Here is a 12,655-nt window from a genome sequence, read left to right on the forward strand (position 1 = left end):
ATGAGTACATAATTAAGTTACTAACATTTTTGTGATCAGAGTCATTTTCTAGTTTTGACAACTGTTTTCTTACCTGATGACTGACATAAATATGAAACATCTCTCCTGCAGTAACAAGAAGCTGTTAGTATGACTGGACTATAGTGAAAATAGAAGTACAAGAATTACAGAAATAAATGGAGACAGATAGGGCAAGGTTATTGAGAGATTTTTAATCTTAAGTTTCACATACTAGGTTTTGAAATACAGAGCTCTTTTCACAGCATAGTAAGTAGAATCAACTTTTTTGTTAATACTTCATGTGGTCATTTAGAATTTTGTCTATCGGGGGCTTGCGTATTAGTCATTTGGTCTTCAAGCCTTTGTAGTGAAGCTGCTGGCAAAACAGAAGTACTCTCAACGTTGGTTGCAGACTAGCTCAGCTATGGAAGACTTGTAGACTTAATGTGGAATGTTGTTTATGTTGAAAATTTAAAATATGTCCATTCAATATCTATTTATGCATTTTTACTTCAGTCAGAACTTACATCAGTAAAGTATTACTGGCTTTGGGACACAACTTTACTAAAACACGATGATAATAGTCAGCCTTTTTTAAAAGAAGCTGCTTTTGTTCAGCTCAAGTTTCCTGGTATAGTATGAGATGAGAACTTACTGAATTGTAGGGAGAAGAAAAGCAGTTTTTCATCTGGTTTAGAATAGATAATTTCACTAGGATACTAGGGGTTTTATTAGGTTATTGTTGAGGCTGAGTCTATCCATCGGAATTTAACTGTGGCTTGCAGAGGAGGCTTGTTTGCCAGCAGCAGTGCCAGTGAAACTTAATGCATGTTGCCTGTTCTTTTAAGAAAACAGTTATTAGGTTCTGGTAAATTCTGGTGGTGAACAGGAAGACAGTATAAATAAAAATATGTACAGTAATTTTAGATTATTTGATTCTTCAAAATTAACCCGTACCTGTTACAACTTGAGACTCACTTTGCATAGTAAGAGGTCCTCAGATTAATTGCTAAAATGACACAACAATAACTGGAGATGCCAAAGCACAAATCTGTACTGAGAATGTTGACAAATGCAAGAACATGAGTAGGTTTTAAGGAGCTTAACTTCTTTGGCAAACACATGTTATTAAAACTGCATGAAAAATGATGCATACGTTTGGCAAGTATGACAGCACGTCAAGTGAGAAAAATGCCTTTTGGGATGTGTGAGAAGAGAAACATTTAAGTAACTAATCTGTGTGGTTTCAAATTTAGACTTGGAAGTGGAGGATTTCTCCTTTACTGAAGTTATTTGGGTGACAATGAAAAGACAAATAGGTTGTTAGGTAAGGTCACAGACAAAACCCAAGCCTGAATTCAGAAAGGCACATGGACTGCAGCAATATGAGATGAAAATTACAGTACAGAGTAAGAGGAACTCTCTTGCTAAGAAATATTTTGAAAGAAGGAGATAAGCATTCAGCCATTATCTATATATAGTTTTCCTTATGGTCAGAAAGTGAGGCACGGTGCACTTCGTGATGCCAACAGAGGAAGCAGTTAATAAAATACAACCACTTCAATTGCATTTTCAAGTATACCTTGTCTAATTGTATTGTAACCATACAAACTAAAGCAGCAAATACAAATCACATTTTCCTTCTTTGAAGTACAGGAGAGGTATGATTGTTTGGTATTTATTTAGAATTCCCAGTCGGTATCATCTTGGTTTGCAGTAATATGTCCAAGTTCAGTCCCAGCTGCTGATGCGGGCACTGCCAAGAACTCTGATCTGTTATTTTGAATAGGAGGTGGTAATAGAGACAGTAGTGAATTCTGTGTTTGTTCTTTTATCTAGAAAGAAGAAAAGTTAAAACAGGGCTACACATAAAAGTCTACATAACCTTGCATCTGACTTCATTAAAAGCACGTGAAATCGGAGCCATGTTTTTGCATGTTACAATACTGAAAATACCAGGATGAGGGGTTTAGCTTTCCTCACTCTAGAGTAAGTTGAATTAGTCTTTCAAGACTAATTAGATTAACTATGCAGTTCTTCTACTTTAAGAGTATTAACCATTATTCTTGTTACTTAGGCTGACTTTAGTTAAGCTAAACCAACTTTATCAAAGGGGAAATGGTTTACTCTTATGCTTCCTATACTCTTATCAATACCATTTTGTTAAAAAAAAAAAAAAAAAAAAAGAGTAGTCTGAAGCAGATATGCTGTTGCAGGATGTTTTTCGGCTCCAGCTAACTTAATTATTTTGTAATCCAACTCTAATATTTTGTGGCTTGTTTAGGTTATAGCTGTGTCATTTAACAAAATGTAGTAATAAACTCACCTGTTTGAAGAACGTATGCGAAAGCAAACTGCTTGCTGATGGCCTGGATCATAAAATGAACAATATAATTATGTTTTGGAAAGTAAAATACTGCTTTTGGAAAATGGGCTAGACTGACAAATCAATTCAAGCCCTGTGGTTTTTCATCAACAAGACTGAGAAGCACAGAATTCCTACATTCTATGCCTCAACTTGTAGTGAGGGCACTACTAAAGAAATTTATTTTTAAAGGCTTTTTCAGCTTAAACAAGGAATTTAATGCCTCATTCAGAAGAGACGTAGTACTGAAAACATATATTTAAGATTTCTGGTTTTCTTGGACAAAGTGCATGTTTAAAAATTAATTTTACTTGTTACAAAGTACACTCATACTACAAGAAATCCAGAGGTCAAATGACTTTAAAAGCATGGTTCTTGTATCAGACAATATAATTCTTAAATTACATAATCAAAGGTAAGTGTAGTGTTTTGCACAGTACTTCTGGTCTGAAATTCTAACTGTATTCAACTAATTACTGTATCTTAAATTGTGGGCTACACTTGGTTTTTGATTGAAGTGACAGAAAATTAGTTTTCACCAGAAGGTTACCTTTTCTCAGGGTCCTGTTGCAAGCAAAGTTCTACCAAGTTGTGGAAAGCAGGTGAAAACGTTTTGGAAAAGGGAATTTGCAGTCTTTCACTGGTCATTGTTTGTGTCATGCTCTCACCAATTCCAGAATCAACACCTGACTGCGAATTCTTCATCCTGGATTCCCCACGGGGAAAGGTATTTATATACCAAGGACAATATGTGCGACCTTTCAGCTTTTGCAGCAGCATCTAGTAGAAAGGAATAGCAGTATAAGAGTTCAACAGCTATCCAGACCTATTCAGGCTAAGCTGTGAAACTCCAGGAATGGAAGGATTATTTCATCTAGAAAGAAGCATGCGTACTTGAAATAACAAAAAGCAGACACCATTTCAGCAGTAATAGCATTGGTTTCTCCAAGTAAAACAAAAAAGCTCAAAGTGTTTTGAAGTAGAAATAGAGTTTAGCATCATACCTGAGTGGGACGCATATCTTGAAATGGAACATGTCCACTGGCTAATTCACACGCTGTAATTCCCACACTGTAAATGTCAGACTTCATGTTATACCCAGACAAATCCTGTGAGAGAAAGAAAACTCTACTGATCACTGATGCCCTTGAGCAGTGACGACAAAAACACAAGTGTGTGTTTCACAACAAGATTCTAACACCCTGTACTCTACATGGGATTGAGTCAATTAAAGTGTGAAATCTCAGGCTTTGTTCAGAAATCTGATGATTGTACTGAAGACAAGTTTTAGGATCTGCAGTAGTTTCCAGGATCGGTTCTCCTTAGGAGAATTACAAATTCAGTACATCTGTCTTTTTAGAAGCTGCAGTTCAACAGCTTCCACTGCACTTCTACAAGCAGACTTAATAGTTGAGTACTTCCAGTAACTTTGAATAGGAAAAATGAAGTATGATTTATACTAACCTGTCTCAGTAGTTCAGGACTCAGCCAAGGAAGCACAGAGGTACTAAACTCTGGGAAATCATATACCACCTTTGACTTTTGTCCATTCTTAACTAAACTGTAGAGGTGGTTTAAGCCAGACAGAGAAACCAGCCCATCCCCTGAAATCAGAATGTGGCTAGCTTTAATATTCCTGTAACATAAAGTGGTAAGTTTTAGTTACAAGAATTACTCTAAGCACTACTAGAGTAGAAAGGTTTTTGTATTTCATTAAATTATAATGAGATGTTAGTGTGCAGTTCTATCTAGCAGATTATTTTCATGGAAGTTCTTCACTCAGTATAAGTCATCTTTTTAATACAGCCCCAAGAGAGAGATCAGCAAGAAAAAACTGCCAGAAACTGGAGAAGGGCCCTCCTTCCCTGCAAAGGGTGTAAAGTAAGGAAGCCCTTTCTACAACTGATTCTCTTCTGCTTCAAAGAGACAAAGCCAGACAGATGTCTAATCCCTGTAACAACTGGCTTTAAATAATGTATGAATATTGTTCTTGTTAAGCTTCTACAAACTTGGTTCTGCTGTATTACTGAAAAAATTTGCTTCTGCACTGTCTGATGGAAGAAGGTATATGGAAAAAGGAGACAACACTTAAGCTGGAAATGAGTTTTGAAGTGAAATGACATTCTCCTACCTGTGAATGTAGCCATTCTGGTGCATGTAATTTAATCCTCTGATTGCACCAAACAGAATGTTCCCTATCAAAGCTTCACTCATTCCTTCAGGAAAGTAAGTCTTCAGCAGGTGTCTAGCCGAACCTGGAAGTGAAAAAAAAACTAGCTAAGCCTAACAAGTATTGTTAAAATACTTGTCTATGCTTGCTTCACTGTATACATTCATCAAGAATGGCATTCTGATCTTCATATTGAATATGGTACATCAAGAACACTTACATGGATGCAACTGATGCATCCATCAGATCACACTCAAGTCATGCTCCTGTTAACTAAAAGTCTATGCCAAACCTGTATTCAATCCAGACAAGTTTTCTGCTGGCAAAATTCAAAGTTGTATAAGGTCAAATTCATCTCCTAATTGCCATTCCTCACATGGTGGGTGTTAGGACTAAGTGCAGTTTAATGCAGTTCAAATACCAGTCTTCACTGGGGAGGAAGACTGTGTACAGAAGACTTCTCTAACCAAATGGTTTGGGAAAGTTTGTTTTTTCCACAAGACAGGAGATGCTTAAAGAAAAACCTCTCATGGACCACATGGTCCAAACGGTATCAGCCCTTTTTCCTATTCCAGAACTGCAGTTAACAGTCCTTACCATAGGCCATGAACGGGGAGATGACCCAAAGCCAACTACCAGCTGTAAACACTGTCCAAAGCGTCATTACGTTGGGATGCTGGAAAAAGTGGGATAAAACCACCTCATTCTATGGAATTAAATGAAAGTGGATGTGTTAATCACAAGACAACAGTCTTACTAAGAGCATTAACTACATCAGTAATCAGTAGAAAGAACTGTTCCCTGTGTGCATTTATATGAAGTTGCACTTGATGCAACAGAAATGTGAATAATTTGCCTGTAATTGCATTTGTCTGAAGTAAATCTAGTTTGCTCATAGTCCGAAGTTTGGTGTTAGAGAGTACAGAACCTGTTTCAAAGAAAAAATTGTACAGAAGTATTTCTAAAACACTTGTCAACTATTTTCTTCAGAAAGCAACTCTCAAATTTACATCTACTCTTTTGGGCAAAAAACTTGACTGAAATGACCCAGTGCAAACACAAAGCCTACCTCTGTTTAGTAACTTCATATGTATTCATCACTATCTTCATTAGAGTTGTGCAGAAATGCTGTTGCTTTACCTGTAAGGCTTTCAAATGCTCTTCAGAGCAATTTTCTAGGTCTGTGATCCTTACAGCTACTTGTGTGCCTGTAGGAGTATGCCGTGCAAGGTACACTGAAGTTAAGTTGTTGAACCTCCTTCCTGAAAACAGAAGTGGCTACCTTAACATTGAAAAATGTAATAATCCACCACATAATTTCCTTCATATTTAGAGATAATTTTCCAGTTTAAAATTGCAGTTCATTGCAGCATGGCCTTTTCTTTAAGAGTGTCAAGAACTTAAGTAGTTGTAGCAAAAAATATGCAGCTAATTAGTTAAAGCATGGCTCTGCTATTTTTAGAACAACTGGAAGTGTTTAAACATTGGTCAGTATCAATTATACATCTAAATGAACAACACTTTTAACATGCATATTCACATAAACATATGCATGCACAGTGTTCAATGCAGCCGTCCTTCGGACAATCGACTCAGGTAACCAAGTGACGTGACATGATGTTAATTAATACTGTTATTTATTGTCCACATACCACAGGTTTAGAAAACTGATATGCACATGCACAAATATCAAGAGAAAAATTCAGGTAAATGTTGATTTGTCTTGTATCTTAAAACAAGTGATTACTCAAACATGAGCAATGTTCTGCACTTTGCTCAACTAAGGAGACACGAAAATAGTTCTAGTCAGCTGATAATACATTTTCCAAACTTAGTATTTACTGCAGTTAGCAATAACCTATTGAGAGTATGCATCTGCAGGAACAAGAAATATTTTAAGGTACACTTATGTTACCTATTTCCAGCTGGAGTTGATAGTGAGAGACATTAGAAGAGCAAAATACCATTTCATTTCTTCCTGTAGATGGGGAAGTCCAGGCTAGATCAGAATCAGCCTAACGGTGAGGAAAAGCAGTTCTCAAAATTACTATGTAATTTCTAAACATTTACATGTTAAAATTAATGCAGAAATATCATTAATTAGAATGCTAATATCAAGTACTCAAGCCAGAACATTCAAGGTGGTGCTTTTACCATTACGCTGAGACTTAGTTTTATGAACTACTGGGGGTTTTTTTGTGTATTTTTGTTTTGTTTTTAAATTGGTACAAGATTAAGAGTAACACTTAATTACCTATAGTCTTCTTCTAAAGTGGAAGACCTGAAATACTCTGGTTATTTTTGCTGTTAACATTTTAAGAAGTACACCCTAATGAGATTATTTTTAATATGTACCAGCTTCCTATTTAATGTTGCCAGTTAATGTTTCTATTTTCTTCTTACCAGGCATTCATGCACGCTGCTCTCAGATAGCTCTTGTGATCTGATTGATTCAACTGGTGTATGCAGAATACAGGAACAGTCCTTAAAAAAAGTGAATGTTAGTGCAGTTCCTGCAATTTATTAAATACGGCAGTGGGAAAACATTAAAAGTAGCCCCTATAAGCAGGAGTTCAGCAAGTTTTCTGCTACAAGTCAGTCAGGCAAGAGGTTAAGAAACAGCATAGAGTGCATAGGCAGCAGATCTAGGGAGAAGAGATACTAAACAGTCTCCATCACCAAAAGTTGATACAACAAAGTTTAAACATCTCATGACTGTGCAAATCCCCTCAAGCAAGACCTTTCATCAGAACTTTTTCACATTAAGGTACGACTGGGTAACAAGGTACAACTGCCAAAGATTTTTAAATACAAACTTACCAAACAAGACATGGAACCACTTTACATCAGGGGAAAAGTCATATACACCCATTTATCCTAGAAAAATGAAAGTAGCAATGTAAGATTGTAAATAAACAAAACAATAAAAATAAACACGTGAGAGACAAAATTCTATTTTAAGGGATTAGAGTAAAAATAAAAAGAGGGGAACAAACTCAGATAATAAAGTAAACTTAGGATACAGAATCAGCATTCAAACTCCTTCACAGATCAGGGCAGCCACTCAAAGTCCTTCAGCAGACTTATTATGTCTGATGCTTTGAAAGCTTTCGCAGTAAGGAGAGATGACTATGTCTAACAAGAATATCAAAGCTTCTGAAGCGTAGAGTGGAACAAGCGAGTCTACTTTAGCTACAAGCAAGTCTTCTACCATGATGAATCTTACTTGGCGGCTGACATAAATCAGCTACAGGAGGTAGTTCCACATTAATATGGAATTATTGCTTGAAAGTTAACTTTAAAAAGGTGAAACACTAGATCAGAAACTGATCATTTTGCTTATCAAGGAGCTAAGCTTGATTATATTCCACATTTTAATCAAGGCAACATGCTTGAAGAGCTGACAAATTCCCACCACACTATCCACTGCAAAATATCCAAGGCACTCTTAATCCTTAATATTTTTACCCTGAAAATCTGCCTGAAGTAAAGAAATACTGCAATTCCTTATTAAAGATTAAAAATTGAGACAAAATTAAATCCTTAGGATGTATTGGGCACCTTCAGAGGATCAGGGCTTGACTTACCCAGCTTCACTGAGGAACCCTGTGGCAGAGTAAGGAGAAAATGCAGGAGCTTCAAGATACTGGCCAGCACTGTGATGGCCACAGCATCCTTATCCTACCTGGAAAGGAGATGCCTCATTTCATTATACAAGGTAATTCATTCTGTTGCTTGGAATATGAAGCCGCAAAAGCTAAGCTGAATAGTCTTAATAACTACAATGCACTAAAGTAAAGTAATTGTAGAATTTGTTCAAAGGGGTATAGCCAGCCAACAGAAATGTCCATGATCCACAGTTGTCCAAATAACACTACAAATGCGAGATTTTAAATTTTGTTTTTGTTATGTAGTTTCACATTGTTTCCATTTTCAATACAGTTTTGGATGTCCCAACATAAACCTTTTCCCTGTTTCCACATTTTTCTTTGTGTATCGCAGGCTTTTTCTTGTACCGCGGGCAGTGCCAGTATCGCACAGCTGAACTGACAGGCGGATGCCAGCCTGGCCAAAGCTTCAGATGCAGCTAGTAATGCAGGGGAGAATCAGCGAAACGCGCCTGTGAGCGCGGAGGCTCTGGAGCGCACAGCCCGGTACCGCGAACGCACGTTACTCCGGTTCTGTTGACGCTGGGCGGCAGCCCCCACTGTTCGCACTGCGCTGCTCGGCGTGACCGAGGCGGCTCCCAATCGTGTCTCGAGTTCGGCGATCCGTCCGCCATGGAAGTAACGGAACGTGAGGAAACGACGCCCCGGGGCTCTCCCGAGAGGGGCTCTCCCGAGAGGGGCTCCATCAGATTCGGCCCTTGCTCTCCCGGCGGCGCCCCCGCCTCCTCCCGCGCCGGGCGCCGGTTTAAAGGCGCCCCCGCCTCCCTCCGGCTCCCCGCGGCGGCCGGGACAGCGCTGCGCCCCTGCCAGCGCGGCGGCCACGGCGCCGCTCCCCACAGCCACCTCCCAAGCTCAGCGAGCGCTGCTCCCCTCTCCCCGGCCCGCCGGGCTTCCCCCGCAGCGGGGTCGAGGGCGCGGCCTGCCCGGAGCCCCGGCATCCCCGCCGCGGCCGGGAAGCCCCGCGGGGAGGCAGCTCCCGCTCCTACCCGCCGCCGCCTGAAGTCAGGGTCGGAGCCGCCAGCTCGGAACCCCGCCCCTCTCCCAGTCCCCGCGGAGCCGCAGGGGGTGGCTGGGGCCGCCCGCGCTAGGTGGCCCGGCGCATTGTGGGGCTCGTTGTTTGCGCCGGCGGCCTCTCCGCGCCGCGCGGCGAGCCGGGGGCTGTAGTTCTGGGGCGGGAGCCGGGCGGAAGCCGTTGGTGGTCCTTCCTCAGTCGCCGTTTCCTTAGAGGCGGGGGCTGTCGCCTGTCGGCCGCGGGGAGTAGGAGCGTGGAGTGAGCGCGGGGCGGGTAAGAGGTGCTTGGCGCGGTTCTGTCGCCTGAGGGGCAATTGAGCGAGCTCCCCCCTCTCTGCTCCCTCAGGGCCGCCTCCTCCCTCCCCTCTCCCTTAGGGCCGTTCCCCACTGAGCCGCGGCACCACCCGGGGCACCCGCTGTGCCTCTGGCGCAGGCCGCTGAGGTACAGCGGGCTGTGGTGGGCAGGCGGCGGCTTCCGTGCGGCTGGCTGGCGCTGGAGCGCGGGGTCCGAGCGTGAGGCGGTGTCCCGCGCCGTGCGGCGCTGGGCAGGCCCTCCGGGGAGCGGAGGCACATAGCGGGTTCCTCTTCCCTTCTTGTGTTGCAGCTGACTGAACTCTTTTCGCTGTGGTAACGTAGACAGAGGTTGTGTTAACCGTTATCCGCTCCGTTTGCGTGCTTAGGCTGCAGTCAAACGCTCTGGCTGCGACTGCAGGCGTGGTGGCCGCTGTGACCTTCAGCGTGCGCGGGAGTTCCTGCCTGCCTTAGAAGTACCCGTCATAGTATGGGCTCGCCTTGGAGGTGTCCGCCACTGCTCTTAGCAGCTAAAGCTTGACGACATTTTAGTTGTGGTCCTGCTTATGTACGGATTTGAGGGCAACGAGATTTTGGCTTCTGTCAGCTTTTTAATCACATTGTTACGTTCTGATCAGCTGATTAAACTGTGGTAAGAGTATCTGTCAGTAAATGTCTTATTCTGTCAGCCATCCTAGTGGAAAAGTGCTATGTGGATTTGCATCCTTGTGTTTATTTTTTTTTAACGCAGTCTTCATTCTGTAGGCTGTTGCATACATGCTTGTTTTTTGGTTATGTTTCAGAGTTATTGTTGACTGATTGTGAGAGTCTGATGGAAGTACTTAATATACTAGTAAATAACTTTTCACACAACATTAAAAGGCAACATAGTCAGTTTTAGATTTGCTTTCAGATACTTGTTATCTTTCAAAAGATGTATTTCTGAGTAAAACTAGGTAGACTTCTTTTTAATTACACTTCTAACACTGAAGCTAAATCGAAAAAAAAAAATTAATTTCCAATACCTGAAATTTGTTAACTCTCTAGTCAAGGTGTCATCTGTTAGAAGTGTATCAATTTATCAAATTTCTGTTATGAGTATCTGAAAATATGACTTAAAGAGTGTTGGAAGTAGTAGTGTTGGAAAATGACAGACTTGCGATGTGGTGATTTGCCTCCCATAGAGGGCTTGCTGGGATGGATATTGTGCAGTAGGAGGGCTGTCTTTTAGGAAGGATAAATGTGATTCATTGATTAGGTTTCCAAGAAGATGCAAAAATAACATTTTCACGGAAATGGTGACAAAAGAGACAGATCCTCTTATCTAGTTAGATTGCTAGTGATACTCTGGTGACTGAGTCATATAGATCAGTCTGGTGTATTCTAATAACTACTAAATTGTAACTTAATGCTGAGCACTGGCTGGGGTATATATTAAGGAACTTAAACCACTTCCTTGCGTGAACTCAGCTATGCATTAGTGATTTCAGTTAAATGCTATTTAAGTTCACTTCAAGAATACTTTGTAGAGATCAAGCTTCAATTTTAAAAGAAGCCTCCAACAACACTTATAATGAAATATTAGCACAGCACTTGCCTCAAGAGCATATATTGCATTTTTGTGCTAACAAATAGATACTGAATTCATGACAGTTCTTTTTATTCTCTGAAAAAAGAGATTGGTTCCCTTGTGACCATAACATTATGATGTGCATACATTGTGTCTTGCAGGTAGACTTTTTTCTTCTGCAAGAAGAAAACCTGCAAGAAATAGTGTATACACATAATAATGTTATGATTGTGCATTTACGGAAAAGAATTAGGAATTAATAAAACTTGTTACGGGTATGTCATGTAGGTAGCATTCATAGTTTCGGACAAAGTTAGACTTCAGTTAAGTATATGCTATTTCTACATTGTGTGCTAAGGATGATGCAGACAACCTCCAAGTATGTAGGACTTAAAAAAAAAATGTTACTGTGAACTGTGGTATTCAACAGTATATGTGTATACATATACATAAAGCATATATACATGTACTTAACAGGTAACTGCCACTTATGGAGAATATGGATTATTACAAATCACTGACAAGGAGAAAAAGCGAGTCTGGCTTGGCATAACTGGTTAAAAAGGATGAGGGAACCAGCTGTGGCCAGCTTCACACCTTCCTTGATAGTCAGCATCTTCTGAGGTGCTCTCCAGCTTCCCCTCTGAGCCTGTATTCCCACCACATATTAAAAACAATCCAGGAGATAGGGGTGGGGTAGAGGTGTTTTTGTTTTGTTTTCTTACAGTTCCGTTCTTGTACCATACCATTTATGGTTGAAGGTCTGTTGCAGGTTTGCTTGTGATTATTACACTTGTTATTAGGATTATGTATCGGTGTACTCTTTTAAAAGATTTCTTTTTTCCTTACATTAGAGAAACACAAGCACTAAGTAGGTTTCTGTAGGGATAGTAATGGCTGAAAGTAACAGGTGTTAGCCACCAAATATTAATTGTGATTGATGAAGTTCATGTTCACATAGATTTCTTTTTCAATATATAGTCGTTTGTCCTTCATCTCACACTATATAGTGTTGAAGAGTTTGGCCTCTGCCTCTGAGCGCTAGTCTCAGGAATGTTTTGGCAGCAATTAAGCATGGTCATGTTTGCTGTAAGAATAGAACTGTTTCATTAACCTTGAAATGCAAAATATGTTTTTTATTATTAGCTGGTTTGACACCATTGCAGTTTTAGTAATGAAAAAACTACTGTGTTAATGACTTGATACTTTTTTTTAAATTACATATTTACATAGCAGTAAAATTCGGCATCGCAGAGTAGTTGACTTGTTCAGTTGGCTTCCTTTTGGAAAATGGCTGTTACCTTCTCTCTTAATCAAGTTAGAATCTTCTTTGTATTGTAATTTTGTTTTAGTTGTGGCCTTGCACAGTTGTGGCTCTTGTACAATTCCTGGTCTCGCACCCAGGAATTGTACTGAGGAGCAGATGTAGTTTAGTCTTTTCAAGTGCTTGTGAGGAGTCAGCTGCTTTCAACAAATGGAAAACAGCAGGATTAACAGGATATTTATGTTTGAGTTTGGATGTTATCAAAATATATGCCAGTATTTTGGATATATTTTTAACTTTTTATGCATAAATAAAC

General features: G+C 40.2%; 2 protein-coding genes across 6 annotated transcripts in view; one reads left to right on the forward strand and one right to left on the reverse strand.

The window, feature by feature from the left end:
• On the reverse strand, window positions 1-9,352 carry STRADB (STE20 related adaptor beta). 3 transcript variants are annotated; one of them, XM_075431025.1, is made up of 13 exons: window positions 9,190-9,352; window positions 8,123-8,220; window positions 7,356-7,412; window positions 6,939-7,019; window positions 6,451-6,550; window positions 5,676-5,797; window positions 5,133-5,241; window positions 4,497-4,620; window positions 3,830-4,001; window positions 3,370-3,474; window positions 2,916-3,145; window positions 2,327-2,369; window positions 1-1,773 (listed from the first exon to the last, which is right to left on the reverse strand). In XM_075431025.1, exons 3-13 carry the CDS (start codon window positions 7,365-7,367, stop codon window positions 1,732-1,734), a joined length of 1,140 nt encoding a protein of 379 aa, XP_075287140.1. In that variant the 5' UTR covers window positions 7,368-7,412; window positions 8,123-8,220; window positions 9,190-9,352; the 3' UTR covers window positions 1-1,731. The 3 variants fall into 3 exon arrangements, with proteins under 3 accessions (XP_075287140.1, XP_075287139.1, XP_075287137.1); XM_075431024.1 differs by having other exon boundaries at window positions 2-1,835; window positions 5,133-5,211; XM_075431022.1 differs by having other exon boundaries at window positions 2-1,835.
• Window positions 9,288-12,655, forward strand: part of TRAK2 (trafficking kinesin protein 2) — a 25,938-nt gene continuing 22,570 nt past the window's right edge. Inside the window, exon 1 of one of the 3 annotated variants that reach the window (XM_075431020.1) lies at window positions 9,288-9,488. The gene's annotated coding sequence lies outside the window, so the exon portion shown is untranslated. The remainder of the gene's footprint in view (window positions 9,489-12,655) is intronic. The other 2 variants (XM_075431019.1, XM_075431021.1) reach the window with 2 other exon arrangements.

This window comes from Opisthocomus hoazin, chromosome 9 (genome assembly GCF_030867145.1).
Source record: "Opisthocomus hoazin isolate bOpiHoa1 chromosome 9, bOpiHoa1.hap1, whole genome shotgun sequence".
In the NCBI taxonomy this organism is placed as follows: Eukaryota; Metazoa; Chordata; class Aves; order Opisthocomiformes; family Opisthocomidae; genus Opisthocomus; species Opisthocomus hoazin.

What these genes read in the sequence shown, in the direction of transcription:
- STRADB (XM_075431022.1), bottom strand. An exon ending in AAGATATGCGTCCCACTCAG is followed by an intron (nt 3,146 to 3,369) that starts GTATGATGCTAA and finishes CCTTTCTACTAG; the next exon opens with ATGCTGCTGCAAAAGCTGAA. An exon ending in CAACAGGACCCTGAGAAAAG is followed by an intron (nt 2,370 to 2,915) that starts GTAACCTTCTGG and finishes TTTATGATCCAG; the next exon opens with GCCATCAGCAAGCAGTTTGC.